This window comes from Rhincodon typus, chromosome 33 (assembly GCF_021869965.1).
Source record: "Rhincodon typus isolate 14 chromosome 33, sRhiTyp1.1, whole genome shotgun sequence".
NCBI classification, from domain to species: domain Eukaryota; kingdom Metazoa; phylum Chordata; class Chondrichthyes; order Orectolobiformes; family Rhincodontidae; genus Rhincodon; species Rhincodon typus.
Genome location: NC_063364.1, coordinates 493,806 through 520,576, shown reverse-complemented (window position 1 = coordinate 520,576; position 26,771 = coordinate 493,806). Strand labels below are relative to the sequence as shown.

General features: G+C 43.6%; 1 protein-coding gene across 3 annotated transcripts in view; it reads left to right on the top strand.

Annotated features, from left to right (window-relative positions):
* Positions 1-26,771, top strand: part of ankdd1a (ankyrin repeat and death domain containing 1A) — a 187,113-nt gene that overhangs the window by 134,382 nt on the left and 25,960 nt on the right. For all 3 annotated transcript variants that reach the window (XM_048615945.1, XM_048615944.1, XM_048615943.1), the window contains 2 exons: positions 2,262-2,463; positions 21,904-22,035. In XM_048615945.1, the coding sequence (XP_048471902.1) occupies positions 2,262-2,463; positions 21,904-22,035 (334 nt within the window). The remainder of the gene's footprint in view (positions 1-2,261; positions 2,464-21,903; positions 22,036-26,771) is intronic.

Sequence of the window (26,771 nt, the reverse complement as noted above, 5' to 3'; positions counted from 1 at the left end):
ACCCCTCCAAGACACACCATTCTGACTTGGAACTATATCATCATTTCTGTTTTGGCCCTTATGTGGCATTAATTGATCTCCTAAGATTCTTAGTTGGTGGCTGGTTGAGAAGGTTGTCAGTAGAATCACAGAAGTGTTATGGTGCCAAGGGAGGCCGTTCGGCCCATCATGTCTGCAGCGGTTCTACTACTTAGTGCTAATCTCCTGCCTTTTCCCTATGTTCCTGCGCACCATTTTTATCCAGATAATCATCCAGTGCCCTCTTGAATGTCTCAATTGAACCTGCCTGCACCACATTTCCAGATAGTGTATTCCAAACCCTAACAACTTGCTGTGTACTGTTGTTTTATCTCTCACCCTTGCTTTGCTTGCACATCACTTTAAATCTTTGCCCTCTCATTCTTGTTTCTTTTGAATGGGCACAGCTTCTCCCTATCTAGTTTGTCCAGCCCACTCAAATCTCCTTTCAGCCTTCTTCTTTCCAAAACAACAGTCCCAACTTCTTCAATCTGTCTTCTTAACTGAAGTTTCCTATTCCTGGAGCTATTCTTGTGAATCATTTCTGTACTCTCTCCAATGCTTTCACATCTTTCTTACAATGGCCTCTTCACCCAGAAATTAATTACGTGGTGAGGAGGGAGTGTGTTTCATTTCAGTGCCAACTTGCCCAATTATTTCTCCTTCTTACCATTTCTAGGGAAAGAATAATCATGCCCAAGACATTGGGTTATATATCAGCCATGATTTAATTGAATAGTTGAATGGTCTGTGATAGTTGTGTGACCTACTCCTGCTCCTATATTATGCTTCTCTCCTTGTTATTTCTGCAATATTATTTAAGTGTTATTGTACAGAAATAGCTTTAGTTTTTAAGTGTTGGCTTCCTAAACTTAACAAACAAAATTGCATTTTTTTTTCATCTGTTTCACACATTAACTTTATGATCTTTAGGCAAGGACTTTAAACCAATTAACGGTGGAGGGGAATACGTAAGCTTATAAAGTAAAAAATATATGGTCGAATTGCAGGGCAACTATTTTTTAAATTATATTGAGAATGGCTTGGGAAGGGGTAGAGATGTTGATTATTCTTGAAGCTCAACTCATAATTTGTAATTTTAAGAAGTGTTTTTTTGGAAGAAGGGGTTAATTGAGAAACAGAATAAGTGAAAGTTAGGGCAAGTATAATAAAGCAATATAATTAAGCAAAGTAGGGCAAGACAAGTGTAGTTGGCATAAGTGAAGTAAATTAATAGGATTATTACATAAGCATAATTGTTTGTTATACAAGGGAATAGCTAATTGGCTTAAAGAAAGCCATGGCAGCCGATCTAGCACCAGTGATATGCTTCTCTTGTGCTATGTGGCACATCATAGAAGTGTGAGTTGCCCCTGGTGGCCATGTGTGCAGAAAGTGTTGTCCAGCTGTATCTACTGGCAAACCGCATTCTGGAGCTGGAGCTGTGGGAGAATTCACTGTGGAGCATGTCGTGGATAGTATGTTCAGTGAGGCGGTCACCACATAGGTAAAGACTGAACAGGCAGAAAGGGCATGGGTGACCACCAGACAGGAGTAGAGGAAGGCAGTTAGGACAGGAGTCCCTCCCCTCCTTTGTAGCCTTCTCCCTTTCTAATGGAAACACAGTTTTGGATACTGTTGGGGACTGTTCAGGGGGAAGCACTGGAAGCCAACTTCATGACACTGTGGGTAGGTCTGCTGCACAAGTGGAGAGGAAGAAGAAAGGCAGGTCTAAAGAGGTAGGGAATTCAATTTAAGGGAAACAGGCAGGCTTTTCTGCAATTGCAAAGGAGATGCCCGGATGGTACGTTGCTTCCTTGGTGCCAGGGTCAAGGATGTCACTGACTGGCTGCAGGGCATTCTGAAGGTGGGACAAACAGACAGAGATCTTGGTATATATTGGTACCAATAACTTAGACAGAAAAAATGGTGAGGTCTTGCAAACAGAATTTAGCGAGTTAAGAAGTAGATTAAAGAACAGGACCCAAAAGGTAAGATGTTTAATCATTAAGGAAATCAGAGGGTTATGTGAAAGTGGAATTGAGGATTATCTGATCAGTTATGGTCTAATTGAATGGTGGAGCAGACTTTATGGACCAAATGGTGTACTTCTGTGACCATATTGTATGGTCTTATCTGGACAGAAATAGAATTTCATCAACAAATTTGTGCATAGGAATCTCAACCTCAATCTTTATTGAATTGGACAGAAACACAAAATGAAATAAAACTTTCATTTTCAGGATCATCCAAACATTGATTCAGAGTCCTTTGTTGGAATGCATGTGACCTTCAGACAAGACCGCAGACCAGAAACCCAGCACATTCGTTCAGTGATATGGAGACTAGCAACAAAATACCTAAAACCAAATGAGTGGAAGAAACTTGCCCATTTCTGGAAGTTTACAGAAGCACATATAAAAGCCATTGAGCAACAATGGGCAGGTAGGAAATAACAATGCCTTTCAATGAATGTTGAGTATATTCACGCATCTCTCCACTTGACACTGCATGGCACAAATAGTAACATTCCCTACTTAAACTGGATAGTTAAAATCTCAAGGCTACCTGGCACAATATTACCCATACTGAGCAATTCCCTGCATAAATTTCCCACATCTAACAGATGCATTCTTCCACTTCCTTCTGTACACCATTTGTGGCTATGCCTTCAGCTGTTAAGGCCCTAACGATTTTGGAATTCCCTCTATTATCTGTAATTGGCACCTAACTCCTTCAACATTCACTCTCTCCATGACCAACACACAATAACAGATATGTGTACTAAAAGGCCATAATAAGACCATAGAATGTAGGAGCAGAAGTAGGCCATTGAGACCATCGAATATGCTCTCTCTTTCAATAAGCTCATGGTTGATCTTCAACTTCACTTTCCTGCCTTTTCCCTATAATCCTTAAATTCATTACCGTTTAAAAACTTCTCTATCTCAGCCTTGAATACTCTTAATGATCCCACCTCGACAATGATCCCTACGTGGTAAAGAATTCATAGATTGACGACCCTGTGAGAAAAGAAATTCCTCCTCATCTCTGTCTTTGAAATAACTACACAGAAGCTGATATCCTGTCAGCAAGTCACCCTTTATTGACATGTGCACAGTACATTTCCTCTGACTAGCCAGCTCAGAGCCAGTCCCTAGAATGAGGCGACTCTCTGAATTTCCTGTTTATATCTGTCAACCAGGGCTCCCTGACTGGCCTAGGTTAACAGTCCCAATGAAGGATCTCATAGCCAAGGAGATCCACCTGGCCTGTGTTCTATTCACTACACTAACCACGCCCCATGCCCTGCCTAAAGTCTGGGGATGTAGGCCTGTTCTTCCTGTTGTAGCTTCTCCTGGGACATTTTAGCCCCAGGTCCGGTTCTTCTGACCCTGACTTGGACAAGGGTGGCATGTACTGGGCTGTAGCCCAACCCTTGTGCCCAGAGCGTCTCAGGAGAGTTTCCTCCTCTTCTTCAGGTGGTAACAGTATCATCTCAGTGTTCATCTCAGACTCTGAGGTTTCTTTGACTGTAGAAGGAGGGGGAGAAACCATGGTTTCTAACAGTCTTTCTGGCTGCTCTGAAGGGCCAGGCATGTTTTGCTCCTGTTATGTTTGCGAGGTAGCAGTTTTGGTTTGGTCCAATGTTTGTTCAGGACTGCCTCACCTACCCAAACTTCGTATGTCACAGGACCTGACCTCTTGTCAGCCTTACCTCAAGGCTATTTCCATGGTTTTGTCACCAATCTTCATCCCGTGAAATAAACACTCTCTGTCGCTTAGAGGTTTTTATTACAAAATGAGGGTCATACGCATATGTATCAGAAGTGATTAAACAGGATTCGTACCCATGAACGTATAATCCATAGGATTAAGAAATGTTAGTCCACTTATCTCTACATTAGAGAATGCTAGAGAAAGAAAAATATTAGGCCTATATGAGTTAACTGAGTTGGGAATTATATACGTACTTAATGAAGTAGAGAGAGAGTAGTAAACTGAGTCCGCAGCTGGGTCTTCGGATTTCACTACTATTGCCGGTTCTCTCATTCATTCATTCAATTTCATGGAAGCACTATTTGGTGGTAGTGAAATGTCAAGACTGCAGTTCTATGAATGGATGGATGGAACACGGTAATAGGAAACCCAGTGTGCTGGAGCGTAGGTGGTAAAGTTATGAATGAACCAGAATGCGGTATTAGTAGTTAATATAGAACACACGTGAATGGGTGGTTAGGTGAAGGTTATGAATGAACTAGGACACAGTAGTAGTAGTAAATATGGAGCGCTTGTGAATGTGTCGGTAAAAGGGACCTTTATGACTAAGGTAAAGAGGCCCATAATACGATATCTCACAAAACCATAGAATAGGATACTTTAAAATGATTAGTAGATATGTAATGTGTAGCGATTTGATGCAATTAAAATGCCTGACTAATTGAATTATAAATTTGATGTAATTAATTTACAGACTTGATCTAATCCACTGCATAGTAACAGTTAGCCTGTAGATTTAGGTAATTTCAATGTAAGAACACATAAAAATAGTGTTGCAATAGTGTGCCTTTTTAATAGGCTCATGGAGACCATGAATTGACTTGAGGTCTTTATGCCCAGTCTTGGCGATAGTTCTCTTTTCCACTGGGCGAATTTGACAGTGAGACTTGTGTGTTGCTTCCAGATGATGATGATCTCAATGAAGTAGATCCTGATTATGTTTCATGTGATCATGGTTGTCCTGGGGGAATATGAAGGTCGTTTCTGTTGTTATCCTCATTTAATATCTGAATAGTTTATAACGTGTAATGCACACACTCTAATCCTACCCCCTTTTTTAATGAACACCCAAATTTGATTCGGGTGTAAACAAATAATTGTGGTTAATCCAACTAGAATTTACAAGAATGTGAGTTGGTCCCACAGGACCTATAGAGAAGTGTGAATTGCATACGAGTGCTGACCATCAGAAACAGTTGTACCTCGCCTGGGGTGGTCACCAGGAATGGTTTCATCCTCTGGGTTAATGACTCAATACATTCATTGAGTAGGCACCCAACAGAGACTCATCAGTTTGTTCTGAATCCTCTGTCTCTTTGGGCCCGAAGATATTGTGTCCTCCAGGTTCCCATGTTCGCGTGCTGTCATTCCCCTAGTGGTGATGCCGTTAACGCCGAAGAATTCTACCTGATGGTTTGTTTTTCCCTTGTCCACACTAGTCTTGCAGCACTGTCTCATTTCCATGTTGTGGATACGCTCTTTGGGGTCTGAATTGTAAGGGCTTGGGTTCTTTCAATTTTTTTCTCTGGGGAGTTGTTGGAAAGTTCTGTCATGTCTGGGCTGTCTGTCAAGTTGTTCCGATTGGTTAGAGAAATCAAGTCCTCCGATAAGTCAATTAGATTGTCTGGGGCTCCATTATTCATTGGAGCTGTAGTCGATGGGAGAGTATAAATTTGGTCAGGGGTCCGGTCCAGCTGAGAGCATGTGTCGGGGGTGTCCTTGGTCTTGTCACATGCTGCAGGGCAGTGTCATCCACCATGCTTATTTTGAGGTGGTGAGAGTGGTTGTGTTGAGTGCCATATGTTTTTAATTGGTTTACATGGTACCAGCTGGTCTTTCTTGTGGCTAGTAGAACCTTGTATACCAAGGGACTTGCTTTATCGACCACAGTGTAGGGACATGAGTATTTAGGAAAAAGAAAGGAACTAAGGTTGTATATCTGTGGCATCATCTGTTGTCCTAAAGAATATTCGACAGGGTTACCTTTACTGTCAAAGTAAGTTTTACTTAATTTCCTTTTGGTTCCTAACCTGACAACTGCTTCTAACTGCATGGCCTTGATATTTTTGGTGAGTTGCCGCACCGCTTTTTTGTGGGTGAGGACAGTGATGGCAGGTTCTGTGAGGTCAAGTCCGAACAGGTAGTCAACCCCTCTCGTGGGTTAGCGTGTCATTAGGGTCTGGAGTATATACCCTGTGGATCGTGAGATGGTGTTGCGTATCGTCATAGGGACAAACAGAAGTACTGTGTCCCAGGCTTTATTGTTCTGCTGCACCGTCTTCCGAATCATCCCTTTTAGGATGCGATTCATCCTTTCCACGATCCCACTAGATTGGGGTTTGGTATGCGATGTGGAATTTCTGTTTGATACCAAGCATAGACATCACATTCTACGTGACTCGGCCAGTGAAATGACTTTCCTGATCTGACTCAAAACTGCTGGGTAAACCCCATCGCGTAAATACATATTGTATTAGGATTTGTGCTTTGTTCTGGCTGTATTTGTCCTAACAGGAAAAGCCTCAACCCATTTTGTGAATGTATCTATGATTACCAGAATATAGGTAAATCCATTTCTTCTACGTGGAAGGGGACCTATGTAATTAATTTGTAAGTTCGTCCAGGGCCCTTCCACTGGATGGGTGTGCTCAGTTCTCCCTTTTGGGCTTACCTGTCTGGATTATTTTGGGCACATGCCAGACAATTTTCTATGTTATGTGATACATTCTTATGTAACTCAGGCTAACAACACAGTTCTTTAAATCATTCAGTAGTGGCTTCAATTCCCTGGTGTCCGAGCCCATCATGGTTTGGGAGATGATCTGATTTCTGTCTTGAATCGGAACTACATAAACTTCTGCTTTTAGAACCAATCCGTCCCATACTTGTAAGGAACTTTTCCATTTATCATTAACACCTGGATAAACTACTCCCAAAATCTGTTTCAAAGAATCATCATGACATTGTGCTTGCCTAAGGTCCTGTATGTTCATTTGGCTCTCAGTGATTGCATTTGCCTGCTCTACTATGATAGCTGCCAGAATTCTCTTACATGAGCATCTCTCTTAGCTAACTCATCCGCTTTGCGGTTGCCTTCTGGGAATGTTTTGTGGTGGCTCCTAACTTTGATTATGTCATGAGATAGTAGGAACTGCAGATGCTGGAGAATCCGAGACAACAAGGTGCAGGGCTGGATGAACACAGCAGGCCAAGCAGCATCATAGGAGCAGAGAGGCTGACGTTTCGGGCCTGCTGTGTTCATCCAGCCCTGCACCTTGTTGTCTTTGATTATGTCATACTTCCTTTCACCAGCGGCCTGTAGTATGTATTTTAATAAGGGGGCTGATGGTAGTGGTTTCCCATTTGCAGAGATAAAACCGTTCCCATAATGGTAAAAATTCTGTGAGGCTGTTGCATACAGACATGCCATCAGAGTATATGTCCGTGGGTGGAGGGAACAGATTGGGATGGCTGACCACATGGGCTACAGCTGCGAGTTTTGCAGCTTTGGCACTTAGATGGTTCGTTAATTTTAAAGCAAGTTCAATGAGTGATTATCCCTGCTTGTCTGTCATACATATACCACAGCCAGTGATCCAACTGCCATCCTCCACTGTGGAGGATCCATCTACACAGATTTTGACTGCAGTTTTTACCTGTTTATCCTTTTGCCTCATCTCTGACTGTCTCTCCTATTGCTTTGGGATGAAAGGACTGACGGGGTGTTTTGCTGTTATTATTTGGCAGTCATGTGGGTCTCCCCCATAATTTAGGTTATCGGCTAGGAAGCTGGGCACCTTGGTACGTTTGACCATGATGTCCTGACCTTGAAGCAGCTGAGTCCATTGCGCAGCTCAGGGCTGGGTCACTGAGCTGTCTTTGATTCAGCCATCCAGCAGGAGCTGGATTGGGCCGTGCTCAATTAAGATAGTCAGGGGACTTAAACCAACTGTATAGTCAAAGTACCAGACTGCCCAAAAGACTGTGAGGAGGTGTCGTTCACACCTGGAAAACCCTTGTTCCGTAGGCTGTAGGATTCTGGAGGTGTAAGCCACTGGGCCTTGCCTACCGTGTCATTCCTTTAGCAGAACGGCAGCTATTGTACAGTCTATGGCTGCTACTTCTAGGGCATATGGTAAGTCAGGGTTGGGAACTAGCAAGGAAGGTACTGTTGCGAAGGCATGCTTTAAATCACTTCCTGCCTCTGTATGTTAGGATGTCCAATTCCAGGCAGTGTTCCTTTTCAGCAACTCTGTGAGTGGGGCCACTTCGATGGAAAACCCATCGATGTGGTGCCTGCAGTATCCCAGTAGACCCAAGAAAAATCAGAGTGCACTAACATCTCGGGGAAGTAGGAGTTGTGCTATGGAATCTATTTGCTTTTGGTCTATCTCGCTTTTCCCATAGGAAACTATTGTTCCCAAGTATGTAACTCTACGCTGTCGAATCTTCGCCTTTTTCGGGTTTATTTTACAACCTGTAACATACAAGAGAGTGAAAAATTCATCTAGGATTTGGATGTGTTCCTCCTTTGTTTCAGTTTGTAGGAGCAGGTCGTCTACATATTGTATTAGGCAATCAGGCCAGGAAAAGTTTTCTAATTCCTTGCTAATCATCTGTGAAAAATCGAGGGTAAGTCATGAAACCCTTGGGGTAAGCAGGTCCTGCTCCTATGATGCTGCTTGGCAGCTCATCCAGCTCTACACCTTGTTATCCTAGGTATACTGTTGTTCCTGGAAGCTGAATGGAATTTATACTGACAGGATTGACGTTGGGGTTTGGACCAGAAACCGTTACTAATATCAAGTACTGTGAAGTATTTTGCTTGCAGGGCTTGCTTTATTATTGTGGCTGGGCTGGTGGCTACTGTTGGTGCAGTGATGGAGGGTGACGTTACTGAGTTCATGGTAGTCAACAGTTAAATGCCATGAACGATCTGGCTTCCTGACAGACCAAACTGAAGCATTATTAGTGGAGGCTACAGGTCGCAGCACTCCTTGTTGTAAAAGATGATCACCTTATCTACCTCCCCCTCTGCCTGTCTGGGGAAACCGCATGAACTTTGCGGTTTCAGGTCTGCCCCCTCAATTATCACCTCTCCCAGTATACACCCACAGTCATCTTTATGCTGGGCGAATACCCCTTTGTGTTTCATAATCACTTCATGCATTGCCAGATCCTTGGTCATTGTTAGGGGACTGAACCAAAAGTCTCCTATTGTACTGATCCAATTAACGTAATTTCCTGTTGAGATGATGGGTGGTGCCTTGCTAATCGGGGGCATCTGCCATATGCGGGAATTTATTGGATCAACGGCAAGTTTATACCTAGTATTGAAATCGACTCCGAGGATGTGTTCTGCATTTGGGGGAAGGTTAAAAGCAGGGTGGTGGCATGTAATGTCGCCTAGTTTAAATTCTATTGGTTCAGTAATGTACCCCTCCCGTGCATGTCTCGTAAAACCACTTAAAACAGTAGTCCCTGTGGTCCTCCAGGGTAGATCATTCGAGGTGAATAGGGTTATGCGGGAACCTCCAGTATCCCAAAGAAATTTCACAGGGCAGCCTCCTTCCTCGCCATTGACTAGTGGTCTACCTATGTCGTCTCACAGACCCATATTGGGGAGGCAGGGGCTTGACATTGTCATGTGGATGCCTTGTAATTTGGGACTGGGGATTGGCTAGTATCCCTGGCATAGTTCAGAGCCTGCCGAATTTGACCTTCTAACGGGAGTTGGTGCCTCCCTCTATTACTCCTTGTTCCCGTCATGTTTGGTGGTTCCTGTGGTTGCAAGTGCGGCTGTGCAGGGGCTCCACATTCTCACAGTGTCCTGGGTACACTCGCTGCCATGTGTTCCTCTGCTGTACCCCGCTGTCTCTCTCCCTGTGGCTGTGTGAGGTGGAGCTGGGTTCCCTTGATAAGGATTACCTTCTCTTCCTTCATTTCTACACACTGGACCCTGGTTGGAAGCTCGGAAAGGAAGAATTTTCCCTCCTTTCTCTGTTTTATTTTTATTCAGTTCGCAGACTTGTTTTTCCCACACCTGGGACATTCTCCTCAGAACCCACGCCTCATTGTGAGTTGGCTCTGCGGGATCGAAGTTCTCACATGCCTTCCTACTCTCTTGGGGGGTGTGTGAAACTAAAGTCCTAGCCCACTTAGCTGTGTCAGCCTCGGATAACTGACCTCTTTCTAAATCTCCATAGACTCCCATAAAATGTACCCAGAAACGACCTGCGAAGGCAGTCAGGTGTTCTCCTGCTCCCCTGATGCTGCTTGGCCTGCTGTGTTCATCCAGCTCTGCACCTTGTTATTTCCCTTTTGCCTACACTTGTTAAGTCCATCTACAAGGTCTCCTCTAATGTACCCAATTGCTGTTAGGATTGCCTCTTTCATATTGGCTAGGGTGCCTTCCCCTATACTTAGAGGGGCTGGGATTGCAGACTGCACTGACTGGCTCAAACACATTACGATGAGCTTTACCTCCTCTCTCTCGTTGAGCCCGTGCAAAACTTTTTGTTGTCTGACCCTATCAAAGAATACATATGGGTCCGCTGATGGCTCAAAATCTGGGATTTTTTTGGCAATTTCTGCTAATTGTGCTACTGTAAATGTTACTGCTGGGGTGTTGGCAGCATTCCCGGCCCGTCTTTCAATGGTAATCGGGTTCGTTACAACATGGGGTGTTTGCGGGGGGTGCTGAAGGGGCTGATTCCTCTGGGGAGGATCGTGCACATGGCGACTGTATGTCTTCCCTGAGCTCATCCAAGTCCAACTCCTGTTCTTCTTCCCTTATAACATGCCCATATGCACATATTATCCCGTTGTGGATTGAGAGTTGGGATTTTAACTTCTCAATCTCCTGCAGGCACTTAGTGTGGTCTGCAGCTGCCTGTTTCTTTTCTTTATCAGATTGGTGCATAACCCTTACCCCTGCTTGTAGATCTGCACATTTACTTTTTAACTGGCTTACTTTGCTCTCAGCAGCCTCTTTAGCTGACACTGCGTGCTGACATCTTGGTATGCCTTCTCACATTGGGTTTGGAATTGCCCCATGTATAATAGGTTGGCCTGATTTTATTGGTCCTGCAACTTTTCCGTTGTAACTGCTATTTCTTTCTTCGCATCCTCTAGTTCTTTGCGAACCTTTTTCAATTCCCACTCAGTTCCTAACAATTGTCCCAGACAGCATATTATTGCTGTGGGTTTTTCAAGCTTGGAAGCCCACTTCCCTTGAATTTTACTCTAGCCTTCCCAATATTACTGTCCTAGGGATCTTCGTCCTGTTTCATCATTACAGCAAAATTCTGCCCAAATGGGCCACTTTTTCTTACTAATGTATTGTCTTCGCTTCTTTTCCCATACTGAACAACCTTCTATTTCGGCCCCTTTTTCTGCCATTTCTGATTAAACTAAGGGCTATAGGGGGTGATTGGACTGAAGGTAAGGCTTTCGCTATGTTCTGGTCCTAATCCCACCAGGTCTCTACAGACTTTCGGTGTTTTACCTTACCTATCCCACTAAGGAACCCACACTCACACAACGAAACAGTTGTTTGCTTGATTAGTAGTTAAACACCTGATGGCTTTATTCTTTAAAGAGCCGTCCAATGTAGACCTTTCTTTTCCCTTCAATTTATTTGAATTCCTGGCCGTCACGTGGGACTTAGTCCTCTTAATTCGGGCTCAGGCAAAATTTCAGGGAATATCAGGTTCTGTGGGGTTCAATCTCGGATTGACAAAGTCACTTCTTATCAAGTCTCATCTGGGGTGCCAATTTGCTGCGCTCGCCACACAGTGTGTTTAGCCTGTATACCCTGCGAAGGACTGAGTCGACTCTTAATAGCAATATTAAATGATGTTTATTGGTTATAACAATTAATACTATTCTAATGGTTATGCTACAAACTAGCAATTAATAAGATAAATCTGACAATTAATATCGTAAATCTAAGTCAGTATCTTGTACTTTAACTTAACTTGGAATAATCAAACATCACCACATTAGACCTTCGTCTTGATCTACGTGGTGATGGTTGTCTGGTCTTCCTTTCCCGGCAGTCGCAGGGTACCTCATCTTACGGTGGTTGGTCTCCAGTTACCGCTCCCGAGGGTGCTGTGCAGTGATTCTTATCCTTGGAAGCTTCTGCACCCCTTTGGGAGGATCTTCGATTCCCACCAATGGATTGATCAGGAATCGATTACCATGATTGATCAGACCCAATCAGGCAGTGCCATGCGGATGGTGGTGTGGTTTTTGGTCCTCTGTTTCTGTAAGTGTCAGGCGCACGTAAGTCAGGTAGGCTTCCCAGATATGAGTGTGAGGTGTCCCTTTGTTCCGGAAACAGCTCAATGTTTCCTATTGTCCTGGTAAATAGGCTTAGTCAATTGCGTATTGTGCTGTCAGCTGCTGCAGCCTGTCTGTCTGGGTCTGCAGCTTTATTTCAGTATCTTTGTACAGATACTTTGGCCAATGCTTGGCTTGATTTCTCAGCATGCCTGGTTTATTATCCAATTCTGCCATTTTGAGTGGCCTGTCCGGCTACAATACGCCTTTTTTTTAACCATCCTATCTACTTGCATGGCCACTTTCAGGCAGCTATGAACTTGAACCCTAAGATCCCACGGTACATCAATGCTGTTCACTGTCCTGTCATTAACAGTGTACTTTGCCTTAACGTTTGATCTCCCAAAGTGCAGCACCTCACACTTACCCGGATTAAACTCCATCTGCCATTTCTCTGCCCATATCTGCAACTGATCTATATCTCGCTGTGTCCTTTGATGACCTTCTACATGATCCATATTTCCACTGATCTATCTATTGTCTGCAGACTTACTAACCGACCATTCTACGTTTTCATCCAGGTCATTTATATATATCACAAACAGCAGAGGTCCCAGTATAGATCTCTGTGGAACACCAGTAATCATAGACCTCCAGCCAGAAAAACACCCTTCCATCAGTACAATCTACCTTCTATGGCCAAGCCAATTCTGAATCCATGCGGCCAAGTCACATGTATCCCATGCATCTTAATCTTCCGGATGAGCCTACCAGGAGGGACCTTATCAAAGGTGTTACTAAAATTCATGTAGACAACACTGCTCCACCTTCATTGATTACCTTTGTCACATCCTTGAAAAATTCAATCAAGTTAATAAGACATGACCTGCCTTATGCTATAAGCCATGCTGACTGTCCCTAATTAGGCCATGCCTTTCCCAATGCACATAAATCCTATCCCTAAGAATTCTCTCCAATAGCTTCTGATCCACCGATGTGAGACTCACCAGTCTGTAGTTTCCTGGGTTATCCCTACAACGTTAGATTCTTACCAATCCTCTGAGATCTCTCCAATGGCTAAGGAGGATACAAAGATCTTGGTCAAGGCCCCAGCAATCTTCTCTCTTGCCTTTCTCAATAATCTCCGGTAGATACCATTGGGCCCTGGGGACTTATCCACCTTAATGCTCTTCAAGAGACTCAGCACCACTTCTTTCTTGATCTCAAAATGCCCTACCATATTAGCATGCTCCACACAAATCTCACTATCTATCATATCCTTCTCTTGGGTGAATGCTGATGCGGAGTACTCCAATGGGATCTCACTCATATCCGCCTGCCTACAAGCTCAAAGTTCCTCCTTTTTCCTTGAGTGGTCCTACCCTCTCCCTGATTTTCCTCTTGTTTTTAATGTATCGTCATTTCATGGCCCCTTCTTGCTCTCCTTGTTACCTGTTCAAGATCTTTCCTGCTTTCTTTATTTTCGTCACAGGCCCTGTCTGATTTTAGCATCCTAAACCTTACATATGCTTCTTTTTCCCTTTTGACAAAATTCACAACCTCCTTCTTTATCCAAGGGCCCCTTACCTTGCCATCCTTGTCCTTCCTCCCTACTGGAGCATATCGGTTCTGAACTCTGATCAGCAGGTCTTTAAGCAACTCCACATGTTAAATATGGACTTGTCTGATAACTGCTCCTCCCAATTAACATGCCGTAGCTCCTGCCTAATATTGTCGTAACTTGCCCTCCCCCAATTTAGTACCTTCCTGCAAGTCCTGACTTAGTCATAGCTATCTTAAAACTTAAGGAATTGTAATCACTATTTCCAAAATGCTCTCCCACTGAAAGGTCAGTCACTTGGCCAGGCTTATTAGCCAAACAAGGTCCAGTATGACCCTCCTCTAGTTGGACTATCTATATACTATTTCAAGGAACCCACTTGGATGCACCTAACAAATTCTGCCCCATCTAAGCCTCTTGCTGTAAGGGAGTCCCAGTCAATATTGGGGAAGTTAATATCACCCACTATGATAACCTGTTGCACCTCTCCATAATCTGCCTACATATTTGTCCCTCAATCTCTTGATGGCTGTCGGGAAGGGCAGAGGGATATAAAGTATAGTCTATAGTATAATCCTATCAGACTGATTGCACCCATCTTACTTTTGAGCTGTACCCATGTTGCCTAACCCTCTAGTGTGTCCTGAATGCAGATGTGACCTTCTCCCTCATTAGTAATGCAACTCCTCCACCTCTTTTACCTTCCTCACTATCTCGTCTGCAACAGTGAAACCCCAGAACGTTGAGCAACCACTCCTGTTCCTCTCTCAAGCATGTTTCTGCCATGTACTGATGCAGATTCTAAGCTCATCTGCTTACCTATGAGGCTTCTTGTGTTGAAATAAACACAATTCGGACCATTAGTACCATCGTGTTCATTTACCTGTCTCTGTCCGACCTTCCTTTCTGATTTACTAGCCCTAACATCTACCGTTCCCTCAATCCCTTCACTTGCTGACCTGCTGCTCTGGTTCCTAGCTCGCTGCCACTCTAGTTTAAACCCTCCCGAGTAGCACTGGGGTACCTCCCAGTGAGGATATTGGTTCCCCTCTTTTAAACTTGCCCCCCTCACCTTCAACCTATGTCCCCTAATATTTGACATTTCTGGGAAAAAAAGACTTTAACAATCTAGCCTATCTATGTCTTGTAATTTTCTATCAGGTCACCCTCAACCCTAGTGAAACAACATAAGTTTGTACAACCTCTCCTTATAGCTAATGAACTCTAATCCATGCAACATCCCGGTAAACCACTGTTGCACCTTCTCCAATGCTTCCACATCCTTTCTATAGTGTAGCGACCAGAACTGCACACAATACTCCAAACGTGGCCAGTCTAAAGTCTAACACAGCTGCTACGTGATTTGCCAACTTTTGTGCTCAGTGGCCCAACTGATGAAGGCACACATGCTGTACATCTTTACCACCTTATCCACTTGTATTGCCACTTTCCAGGAGTTTTGGACTTGCACCCGAAGATCCCTCCGTATATCAACACTTCTAAGAACTCTGCTCATTTACTGAATACTTTCCTGTTGCTTTTGACCTCCCAAAATACATCAGCTCACATCGGCATCGGCAGTTCCTACTGTCTCTGAGTCAGCGTACATTGTCCAGATTAAATTCCATCTGGCATTTCTCCTTCCAACTTTCCAACTGATCTATGTCTTGCTGTATCTACAACTCTACCAATTTTCATTTCATCTGCAAACTAACTAATTAAACCATTGACATTTCCATCCAAATTATGTGTATACATTAGAAACAGCAGAGATCCCAGCACTGATTTTGGTGGAACACCACCAGTCACAGCCCACCAATCAGAAAGAAGCCCTTCCACAACTACCCTCCGCCTTCTCCGACCAAGCCAGTTTTGATTGCAACTTAACAATTTACTGTGGATTCCATGTGACCATTGGAATAGCCAAACATAGCCAACCATGTCAAATGCCTGTAATAAAGTCCATGTCAATAACATCCAGTGCCCTACCCTCATCAATCATCTTTGTTACTTACTCAAAAGCTCAATAAAATTTGAGACACAACACCTCCCCTGCACAAAGCCATTCTGGCTATTCCTAATAGTTCTGTTCTTTTTCAAATGCAAATAAATCCTGTCCTTCAGGATCTTCTCCAATAATTTCTCTACCACTATAGGCTCAACAGCCTATAATTTCTTGTATTATCCCTTTTATCCTTCTTAAACAAAGGAACAGCATTGGCTAGTCTACAATCTGGAATCTCGCCTCTGGCTAAAGAGGTTACAAGGATCTCTGTTGACGCTCTAGCAATCTCCTCCCTTCCCTCAGTATCCTGGGATAGATCCTATCAGGCTCTGGGGACTTATCTACTCAATGCTTTTCAACACACCCAACATCTCCTTCTTCTTAATATTGACATGCTGTGGAATATCAATGTAGCCCTCATGGCCCCTTTTAGTCCTCCTGATTCCTTGGTTAAATTCTTTCCTAATTCCTTTTTATTCTTCAAGGGCCTTGTCTGATTTTAGTTTCCTAAATCTTACACATGGTTCCATTATACTGGTTCTGAACTCTGATCAACTGACCTTTAAAAGATTCCCACATATCAGAAATGGATTTAACATCCAACAGCCACATACCAATTTAATTTGTCTAGTTGCTGCCTAATACTGTTGTAATTAGCCTTCCCCCAGTTTAGCACTTTCACCCAAAGACTAACCTTATCCTTATCCATAAATATTTTAAAACTTTCAGAATTATGATCGCTGTCCCCAAAATGCTGCACCATTGAAACTTCAGTCACCTCGCCAGTTTCATTCCCCAGTACAAGGTCTAGTTCAATCCCTTCCCTAGTTGGACTATCTACATATTGTTTCAAGAAACCCTCCTAGGTGCACCTAACAAATTCAGCCCCATCTAAGCCCCTGTCACTAAGGGAGTCCCAGTCAATCGTGGGAATGTTAAAATCACCCACTAAAACAACCCTGTTGTTTTTACACCTTTCCATAAGCTGACTATATATCTGTTCCTCTATCCTGCTGGCTACTGGGAGGCTTATAGTGTAATTCCATCGTAGTGATTACAACTTCCTTATTTTTAAGAGATAGTAAGAATTGCCAATGCTGGAGTCAGAGATAACACAGTGTAGAGCTGGATGAACACAGCAGGCCAGGCAGCATCAGAGGAGCAGGAAAGCTGACGTTTCGGGTCAGGACCCTTCTTCAGAAATGGAGGAGGGGAAAGGGAGCTCTGAAATAAATAGAGAGAGGAGGGGTGGCGCTGGGTAGCTCCACCACCCCGGCACCTTTCCCTGCAACCGCAGAAAGTGCTGCACCTGCCCCGACACCTCCCCCCTCAACCCCATCCAAGGACCCAAATAAATCTTTCCACATCAGACAGATGTTCACCTGCACATCCGCTAATGTGGTCTATTGCATCCGTTGCTCCCGATGTGGCCTCCTGTACATCGGTGAGACCAAGCGGAGGCTCAGGGACTGCTTTGTCGAGCACCTGCGCTCGGTTTGTGACAAACGACAGCACCTCTGGTTGTGAACCACTTTAACTCCCCCTCCCACTCCCTGGACAACTTGTCCATCCTGGGCCTCCTCCAGTGTCACAACGATGCCACCCAGAAACTGGAGGAGCAGCACCTCCACCTTGGGAGCCAATTGTCTCAATGTGGACTTTAGTTTCAAAATTTCCCCACGCCTGGCCTCATCCCATGACAAACCTCCCTCTCATCCCTGCCTCCTTGACCTGTCCATCTTCTCTCCCACCTATCTGTTCCTCCCACCTCACTGACCCATCCCCACCACTGCCTACCTGCACTCACCTATCGCCATCCCACTTACTTTCCCCAGCCCCTCTCATCCCCGCCTCCTTGACCTGTCTGTCTTCTCTCCTACTTATCTCTCTCTCATCCCGGCCTCCTTGACCTGTCTGTCTTCTATCCCACCTATCCGCTTCTCCCACTTCACTGACTAATCCCCACCATTGCCTACCTGCAATCATCTATCACCATCCCACCTACCTTCCCCAGTCTCCTCTCTATTTATTTCCCAGCTCCCTCTCCCCTCCACTATCTCTGAAGAAACATCCAACATCGTAATTCCATGTACTAATCTAGCTCTAAACTCATCTGCCTTACTCCTTACATTAAAATAAATACACAAGACTGCCAGTCCTGCTGTGTTCGTTAACCTGGCCTTGCCTGTTTTTCCTGTTAGATTTGCTTGACTTAACCTCTACCTTCTCCTCAATTACTCCATATGCTGACCTACTGCTCTGGTTCCCATCCTCCCGCCACACTAGTTTAAATCCTCCTGAGTGGCACTAGCAAATCTTCCTGCAAGAATATTGTTGCCCCACCAGTTTAAATGCAACCCATCTTCCTTGTAAACGTCCATCCTGCCCTGGAAGAGATCCTAATGAGCTAGATATCTGAAGCCCTTCCTTCTACACCAGCCCTTTACCCAGGCTTTTATTTGTATTGTCTTTCTATTCCTGGTTTCACTAGCATGTAGCACAGGGCGTAATTATAGGAGGGATGTGATTTCACTGGACAGGGTACAGAAGAGATTTGCCAGGATCTTGCATGGACTGGAGAGTTTTAGTTATGAAGAGAGACTAGATAGATTGAGGTTATTTTTCTTGGAGCAGAGGATACTTGAGGGAGATGTAGAAAATTATGAAAAGGATAGACGGGAAGAAACGCTTCCCCTTGGTGGAGGGATCAATGACTGCGGGAACTGGGGGGTGGGGAATAGATTTAAGGTAAGGGGAAGAAGGTTTAGACAAAATGTGAGGAAAGACCTTTTCATCCAGAGGGTGGTTAGAATCTGGAACTCACTGCCTGAAAGGGTGGTAGAACCAGAATCAACTCATAACATTTAAGGAGTATTCAGATGTGCACGTGTTGTAAAGGCATTCAAGGAAATGGGCCAACTGCAGGACTAGAATTAGAATAGTTAGGAGGAAGGGTCACTTGACCTGAAACGTTAACTCTGATTTCTCTCCACAGATGCTGCCAGACCTGCTGAGCTTTTCAAGCAACTTCTGCTTTTGTTTTAGAATAGTTAGGCGCTTGTTTTTGACTGGTGCACATTTAGAATCCATTCGGCCCAACAAGTCCACACAGCCCCTCCGAAAAGTATCCCACCCAGACCCATTTCCCTACCCCTGATTTCCCATGTTTAACCCTCCTAACCTAAAGATCCCTGGGCACTATGGACAATTTAGCATGGCCAATCCACCTGACCTGCACATCTTTGGACTGTGGGAGGAACCCCACGAAGACACAGGGAGAATGTGCAAACTCCACGCAGACAGTCACCCAAGGATGGAATCAAACCCTGGTCCCTGGTGCTGTGAGTCAGCAGTGCTAACCACTGAGCCACTGTGCCACCTTAAATGATGGAACTTTTTCTGTGCTGTAGACTCCAATGACTCTATTCTAATCCCATCTGTCTCACAGAGCAGTTCCTCATTCTGTCTGTCGAAAGCAGTCTTGTTCTCTCTCAATGTTAGTTCCTCACTTTCTATAGCACTCCTCTCTCTATCTCTCTCTCTGTAGCAACTTCTTGCTGTCTCTCTCTTTATAGCAGCTCCTCATCTCTCTTGATGGCCACTCCTTGTTCCTCTCTCTATGACAGCTCCTCACTTCCTTGTGCTCTCGAGCAGCTCTTTGCACTATCTACAGCAAATCCTGCTTCCCTCTCTATAACAGCTTCTTGCTCTGTCTCTGTTTAGTGGCTCTTCTCTCTCTCTTGCTGTAACTCTCCTCATTCTCTCTCTTTATTGCAACTCCTTGCTGTCTCTCTCTCTATAATCGCACCTCACTCTTCCTGTCTTGGCAACTCCTCATTCTCATCATCTCTGTAGCAACTCCTCATTTTCTCTCTACATATTTTCTAATCAACTTGTTCAGAGATATTATTACACACCTCTGGAGCAAGTGTCACTTGAATCCAGGCCTTCTGGCTCAGAGGTGGGGACATTAACATTGAACTATGAGACCTTTATTTTCTCTCTGTTGCAGCTCCCTCAAGAGAAGCTGCTCGTTCCCTCTGTAGCAGTTAGAACATAGAACAGTACAGCACAGTACAGGCCCTTTGGCCCACGATGTTGTGCCAACCTATCATTCTACTAAGGTCAATCTACCCTGCATACCCTACATTTTACTATCCTCCATGTGCCTATCCAAGAGTCGTTTAAAAGTCTCTAAAGTATCTGACTCCACTACCACTGCCGGCAGCGCATTCCACATGCCCACCACTCTCTGTGTGAAGAACCTACCTCTGACATCTCCTCTATACCGTCCTCCAATCACCTTAAAATTATGCCCCCTCATAATAGTCATTTCCGCACCGGGAAAAAGTCTCTGACTATCCACTCTATCCATGCCTCTCATCATCTTGTAAACCTCTATCAAGTCACCTCTCATCCTTCTTCACTCCAATGAAAAAAGCCTTAGCTCCCTCAACCTTTCCTCATAAGATCTGTCCTCCAGTCCCGGCAGCATCCTGGTAAATCTCCTGTGCACTCTCTCTAAAGCTTCCACATCTTTCCTGTAATGAGGTGACCAGAACTGAATACAATATTCCAAGTGTGGTCTAACCAGCGTTTTATAGAGCTGCAGCATAACCTCAGGGCTCTTATACTCAATTCCCCTGCCAATGAAAGCCAAATTCCTCACACACTGTCCCTATTGCAGCTGCTCATTCCCTCTCCCTCTCCATAGCAGCTCCTCATGCTCTTGTGCAGCTCCTCGCACTCTTTCTCTTTATGGCAACTTTAATTCTCTACCTCTACAGCACCCACTCTCTCTTTCTCTCTCTCTATGTATGTATGACAGCTACTCATTATCACTCTATAGTAGCTTCTCACTCTTTCTAAGGTAGCTCCTGACTCTCTCAATAGCAGTTCCATATTTTCACTGTATAGCAACTCCTCGTCTCTCTTTCTTTAGTGTGTCCTTGCCCTCACCCTCCCTACTTGTGCTCTCTCTCTATAAAGCTCCTCATTCTCTATTTCTTTAGCAGCTCTTTGTTCTCACTCTATCCAGCAGCAACCTCATCTCTCTCTCCATAACAGCAGCTCGCCCTCTCACTATAGTCAATCCTCATTTTCTCTCTATAGCAGCACCTGATTCCCACTGTCTATAGCAGCTCTCTATTTTTTCTCTCACATATCTTCACTCAGTGTAGCAGTTTCTCATTCTCTCTCTATTGCAGCTGTTTACTCTGTCTACAACAGCTCATCATTCTCTCTCTCTTTAGCAACTTCTCATTCTCTTGAGAACAGCTCCTCCTTCTTTCTCTTCATAACAGCACCTTGATTTCTCTCTCTTTGGCAGCTCTTCGTTCTCTGTTTCTGTAGAAGCTCCTTGGGTGCGCTCTCCATGGCAGATCCTTATTATCTTTAGCAGCTTTTTCCTCTGTCAGAGCTGCTTATTCTCTCTGTCTGTCTGTAGCAGCTCCTTGTTCTGTAATTGAGTTTTAATCTTTATGCCTATATGTAATATTCAAAGATGCTAGTTTTCTCTCTCTCTGGCAGTTCCTCCCTACCTCTCCCATAGCAGCTTCTTGCTCTCTCTAGCAACTCTTTGTTGCCCTATGGCAGCTTCTTGCTCTCTGTAGCAACTCCTTGCCCTGTCTATAGCAGGTCCTAGGTCCTTCTATCACAGCACTTTGCTGTATCCATAGAAGCTTCTAATTCTCTAGATAGCAGTTCTTGGTGCTCTGTCCAAAGCAGTTCCTGTCCCTTAACAGTTGACAAATCTCTTGCTCCACCACTCACTCGTAATAATATTTTGCTCTCTCTCACTGTCTCTAATTTCCTAATTTATTTCCTAAGATAATGTATGTGTGAGGCATTAGATTTTATTGTTTGTGGAAAAGTAATTTGGTTATTCTAATTATAGAATCACTACTGTGCATAAGCAGGCCATTTCGCCCATTAAAACCACACTGACCCTCCGAAGATCATCCCATCCTGACCCAACCCCAATCCCCCACTCTCTTCCCGTAACCCTGCATTTCCCATGGTTAATTCACCTATCCTACACATCCCTTGACAGTATGGGCAACTTAACATGGCCAATCACCTAACCTGCACTGTGGGAGGAAATAGAGCACCTGGAGGAAACCCATTCAGACACGGGCTAAGTCCACATAGATAGTCGCCCAAGGCAGCAGTGCTAATCACTGAGCCACCGTGCTGCCAAACCTTTATGTCTGTGTGTAATATTTAAAGATATTTACATTTTTCTAATCAACAGGTGCTAAAAGTTACAAGGAGCATGGGCACAGAATGTTGCTGAATTGGCTGCCCGGTGTGATCATCTCAGGAGAAAACCCAATTAAAGAGCTATATGAAGGCCTAGTGGGAATAGGCAGGAGAGACCTGGCAGGTAATTATTTATGTATTTATTTATTTATTCATTCATTCATTCATTCACTCATGGGACATATGTTCTTGGCTGGCCAGTGTTTATTCCCAGTCCCTAGTTGTATCATCTACAGCCACTGGCTAATGTTGTGCCTTTATTTAAGAAAGGCTGTAAAGAGAAGGATGGTAATTGTAGACCGGGGTGAGTCTGACATCAGTGGTGGGTAATAGCTCACTCAGAGATAGTAGGAACTGCCGATGCTGAAGTCTGAGATAACAAAGTGTGGAGCTGGAGGAACAGCAGGCCAGGCAGCATCAGAGGAGCAGGAAAGCTGACGTTTCAGGTCTGGACCCTTCTTCAGAAAAAAGTCATTGGAGGGGATTCTGAGAGATAGGATTTACACGCATTTGAAGAGTCAAGGACTGATTAGGGATGGTCAAAATGGCTTTATGCATGGGAAATCAAGTCTCACAAACTTGATTAAGATTTTTGAGGATATGACCAAAAAGATAGATGAGGGCAGAATGATTGCATTGTTTATATGGATTTTAGTTAAGCCTTGGACAAAGTTCAGCATAGTTAGTAAAGTTAGATCACGTGGAATTCAGGGAGAGCTTGCCAGTTGGATACAAAATTGGCTTTAGGATAGGACAGAGATAGCAGTGGTGGAGGGTTGTTTTTTGGACATGGATCAGTGCTGGGTCTGCTGTTGTTTGTTAGTTATATAAACAATTTGGATGGAACCTAGGAGGCATGGTTAGTATGTTTGCTGATGACACCAAAATTGGTGGTAAAGTGGACAGTGAAGGTTATCTAAGATTACAAAAAGATCTTGATCTATTTGATCAATGGGCTGACGGGTGGCAGATGGAGTTTAATTTGGATAAATGTGAGGTTTTGCATTTTGATAAAACAAGGCAAGACTTACACAGTTAACAGTAGGGCCCTGGGGATTGTTGTCCAATAGAGAGACCTAGGGGTTCAGGTACATAGTTCTTTGAAAGTTGCAGTGCAGGTGGACAGGGTGGTTAAGAAGGTATTTAGCACACTTGCCTTCATTACTCAGATCATAGAGTTTAGGGAGGTCCTGTTGAGGTTCTCTAGAACGTTGGTGAGGCCTCTTTTGGAGTATTGTGTACAGTTCTGGTTGTCTTGCTATAGGAAGGATGTTGTTAAATTGGAGAGGGCTCAACAGATATTTACAAGGATGTTGCCTGGGACTGGAGGGTTTCAGTTATAATGAGAGGCTGGATAGGTTGGGACTTCTTTCACTGGACCATAGGTAGTGACTGTAACGAGGTAAGCCAGTGGACCTCATTGAATATGACTTCCCTGATTGGGGCTGTTAATCAGGTACAATCAGGGAGCCCTGTCTGACAGATAAGAACAGGGGTGTCAGACATCCTGTACACTCTAAGAGCTGGCTCTGAGGGAGCTGGATCAATGTCAAGGACTCTCCACATGTAAATAAAGGGTGATTTGGTGATGGGATACTGGTGTCTGTGGAGTTATTTCAGTAGAAGGTTGAGGGGTAACCTTATAGATGTTTGTAAAACATGAGGGGCACAGACGAAGGTGAACAGAAAGGTCTTTTCCCTTGAGTAGGGGAGTTCAAAATAGTTTTAAGGTGAAAGGAAAAAGATTTAAAAGGGATCTTTTAGATTGCAAAATCTAAAAGATATTATGACAGGAACAGGAAAGGTTTAGAGGAGTATGAGCCAAAGGCAGGTAAGCATGACTAGTTTAGTTTGGGAAACTTGGTTGGCATGGACGAGTTGGACTGAAAGGTCTGTTTTCGTGCTGTATGACTCCATGACTATTAATTTGGATAAATGCAAAATATTGCATTTTGGTAAAACAAACAAGGGCAGGACTTGTACAGTTAACAGTAGGGCCTTGGGTAGTGTTATAGAACAGAGACACTTAAAGGGTCAGGTACATAATTCTTTGAAGTTTGCATCACATATCGATCAGGTAATTAAGAAGATGTTTAGCATGCTTGCCTTCATTGCTCAGACCTTTGAGTATAGGAGTTGGGACGTTATGTTGAAGTTGTACAGGATGTTGCTGAGGACTCTTCTGGAGTACTGTGTCTAGTTCTAGTCGCCCTGTTATAAGAAAGATATTAAGCTAGAGAGGGTCCAGAAGAGATTTACCAGGAAATTGCTGGGAATGGAGAGTTTGAGGGAGTTATTATGAGAACCTGCATATGCTGGGGCTTTTCTCACTGGAACATGGGAGGTGAGAGGTGATCTTATATAGATTTATAAAATCATGAGGGGTATAGATAAGGTTAATGGCAGGTCTTTTCCTGAGGGTGGGGGATTTCAAGACTCGGGACATATTTTTAAGGTGAGAGGAGAAAGATTTAAAAAAGACATGAGGTGCAATTTCTTTTACACAGAGAATGGTTCATGTGTGGAATGAGCTGCCAGAGGAAGTGGTGGATGCAGGTACAGTTACAACATTTAAGACATTTAGATAAGTACATGAAAGAAATATTTGGAGAGATACATGCCGAGCACAGGCAGGTGGAACTAGTTTAGTTTGGGATTATGGTTGGCATAGGCTGGTTGGACCGAGGGGTCTGTTTCCATGCTGTATGACTCTGTGACTCTAGTTAGGAACATAGGAACAGAAGTAGGTCATTCAGGTAATCAAGCCTGTTCTGCCATTCAGTACAAGCATGACTCATCTGTGGCCTAACTCCATATGCCTGCCTTGGGTGGGTATCCGTTGATAACCTTGCTTAATAAAACTTTGTCTATCTCAAATTTAAATTTAACAATTGAATTGGCATCAACTGCCATTTGAGGAAGGGAGTTCCAAACCTCCACTGCTGTTTACATGTCGAAGTGTTTTCTAACATTCTCCTGAATGGTCTGGCCCTAATTCCTAGACTGTGCCCCAGTTCTAGAATCTTCAACCAGTGGAAATAGTTTATCTTTATCTACCCTGTCTTTCCCTGTTAATATCCTGAAAACCTTCATTAGATTACCCTTTAACCTTCCAAATTCTAAAGAATAAAGTTTAATCTTTCCTCATAACCCCGAAGTCCAGGTATCATCCTTGTAAACCTGTGTTGAACTCTTGCCAGAGCCAAAACGTCCTTCCTGGGGTTTGTTGCCCAGGTCTGCTCGCACCACCCTAAGTGGGGTCTAACTAGAGTTTTGTATAACTGCAATGTAATGTCTGCATGTCTATACTCCAGTCCTTTAGATATGAAGGCCAGCATCCCATTAGCCTTATTGACTATTTTCTGCATCTGTTCAAATCAATTTAAAGGGCTACACACTTGAACACCCACTGTATTTAACTTTGTGCCTTCTAAAATATACCCTGATCTATCCTTTATCAGTCCAAGTGGATAACCTCTCACTTGCTTATATTATAATCCATCTGCCACAGCTTTGTCCATTCTATCACCTAATCTGTCGATATCCTGTTGTAATTTTGTGCTGTCGTCAACACTGTCTAAAATGTTGCCCAATTTTGTATCATAAGCAAATTTGGAAATTTGACTTTTTATACAATTATCCAAGTTGTTAATGTATATTGTGAATAATTAAAGCCCAAACACAGATCTCTGCAGGACACTATAAGTCATGTCCTGGCAATTTGAATACATACCCATTATTCCAACTCTCAGTTTCCTACCACTCAATCAATTTCCAACCCATGTCAGTAATTTGACCTCAATTCAGTGGGCTTCCACCTTAGCTAATAGTCTCTTGTGTGGAACTTTGTGAAAAATCTTTTGGAAGTCCATATAAACAATATCCATTGACCTGTGTCCACTACCTTTGCCACCTCTTCAAAAAACTCTTGAGGTTTGTCAGACATGACTTACCCTTCATGAATCCATGCTGATTCTACCTGATTATCTGAAAATTTTCTAGGTGATCTGTTAACCTATCTTTGATTATAGACTCCAACAATTGCCCCACCACAAGTGTTAGGCCATCTGGTGTATAATTCCCTTCTTAAAGAGCAGAATGACATGAGCATATTTCCTAGCAAGAGGTACAACTCCAAGGAACTCTGAAAGATTATGGTTAGGGCATAGGCAATTTGCTCTGCTACCTTCTTTAATACCTATGGATGGAAACCATCAGGTCCTGGGCATTTGTCACTCTTCAGTTTCATTAATTTCTCCATTATTGATGATTTACTTCAGCTAATTTTATTTAGATCCTGTCCCTGATTCTCTTTTAATTTATTTGAAACTTCCGTCAAGCTCTCATCCTTTTCTGCTGTGAATACTAAAGCAAAATAATTGTTCAACATGTCTACCATTTTCACATGGTCACTGACAATATCCCCAGTCTCAGCTTCAGGGCCAATAATGCTCTTACTCTTTGGATAACTATAAAATCTCCTCTTACTGTGTTTTATGTCCCTTGCAAGTTTCCTTTCATAATTCTTTTAGCTGCTCTTATAAGCTGCTTTGTGGCCCTTTGTTGGTTCTTAAATTTGTCCCTTTCTGTCGGATCTGTATTGTCCTTTGTATTTTTATAAGCCTTTTCTGTTAATTTTATGCTAACCCTTACCTCCTTAGATGTCCGTAGCTGTGTTTTTTGAGGTACAGCTTTTCTTTCTCATGGGTACAAACTGCTTCTGAATAGCATTCAGTGTTTCTTTGAACACCTTCACTAATCTGAGATAACAAGGTGTAGAGCTGGATGAACACAGCAGGCCAAGCAGCATCAGAGGAGCAGGAAGGCCGACGTTTCGGGCCTAGACCCTTCCTCAGAAAT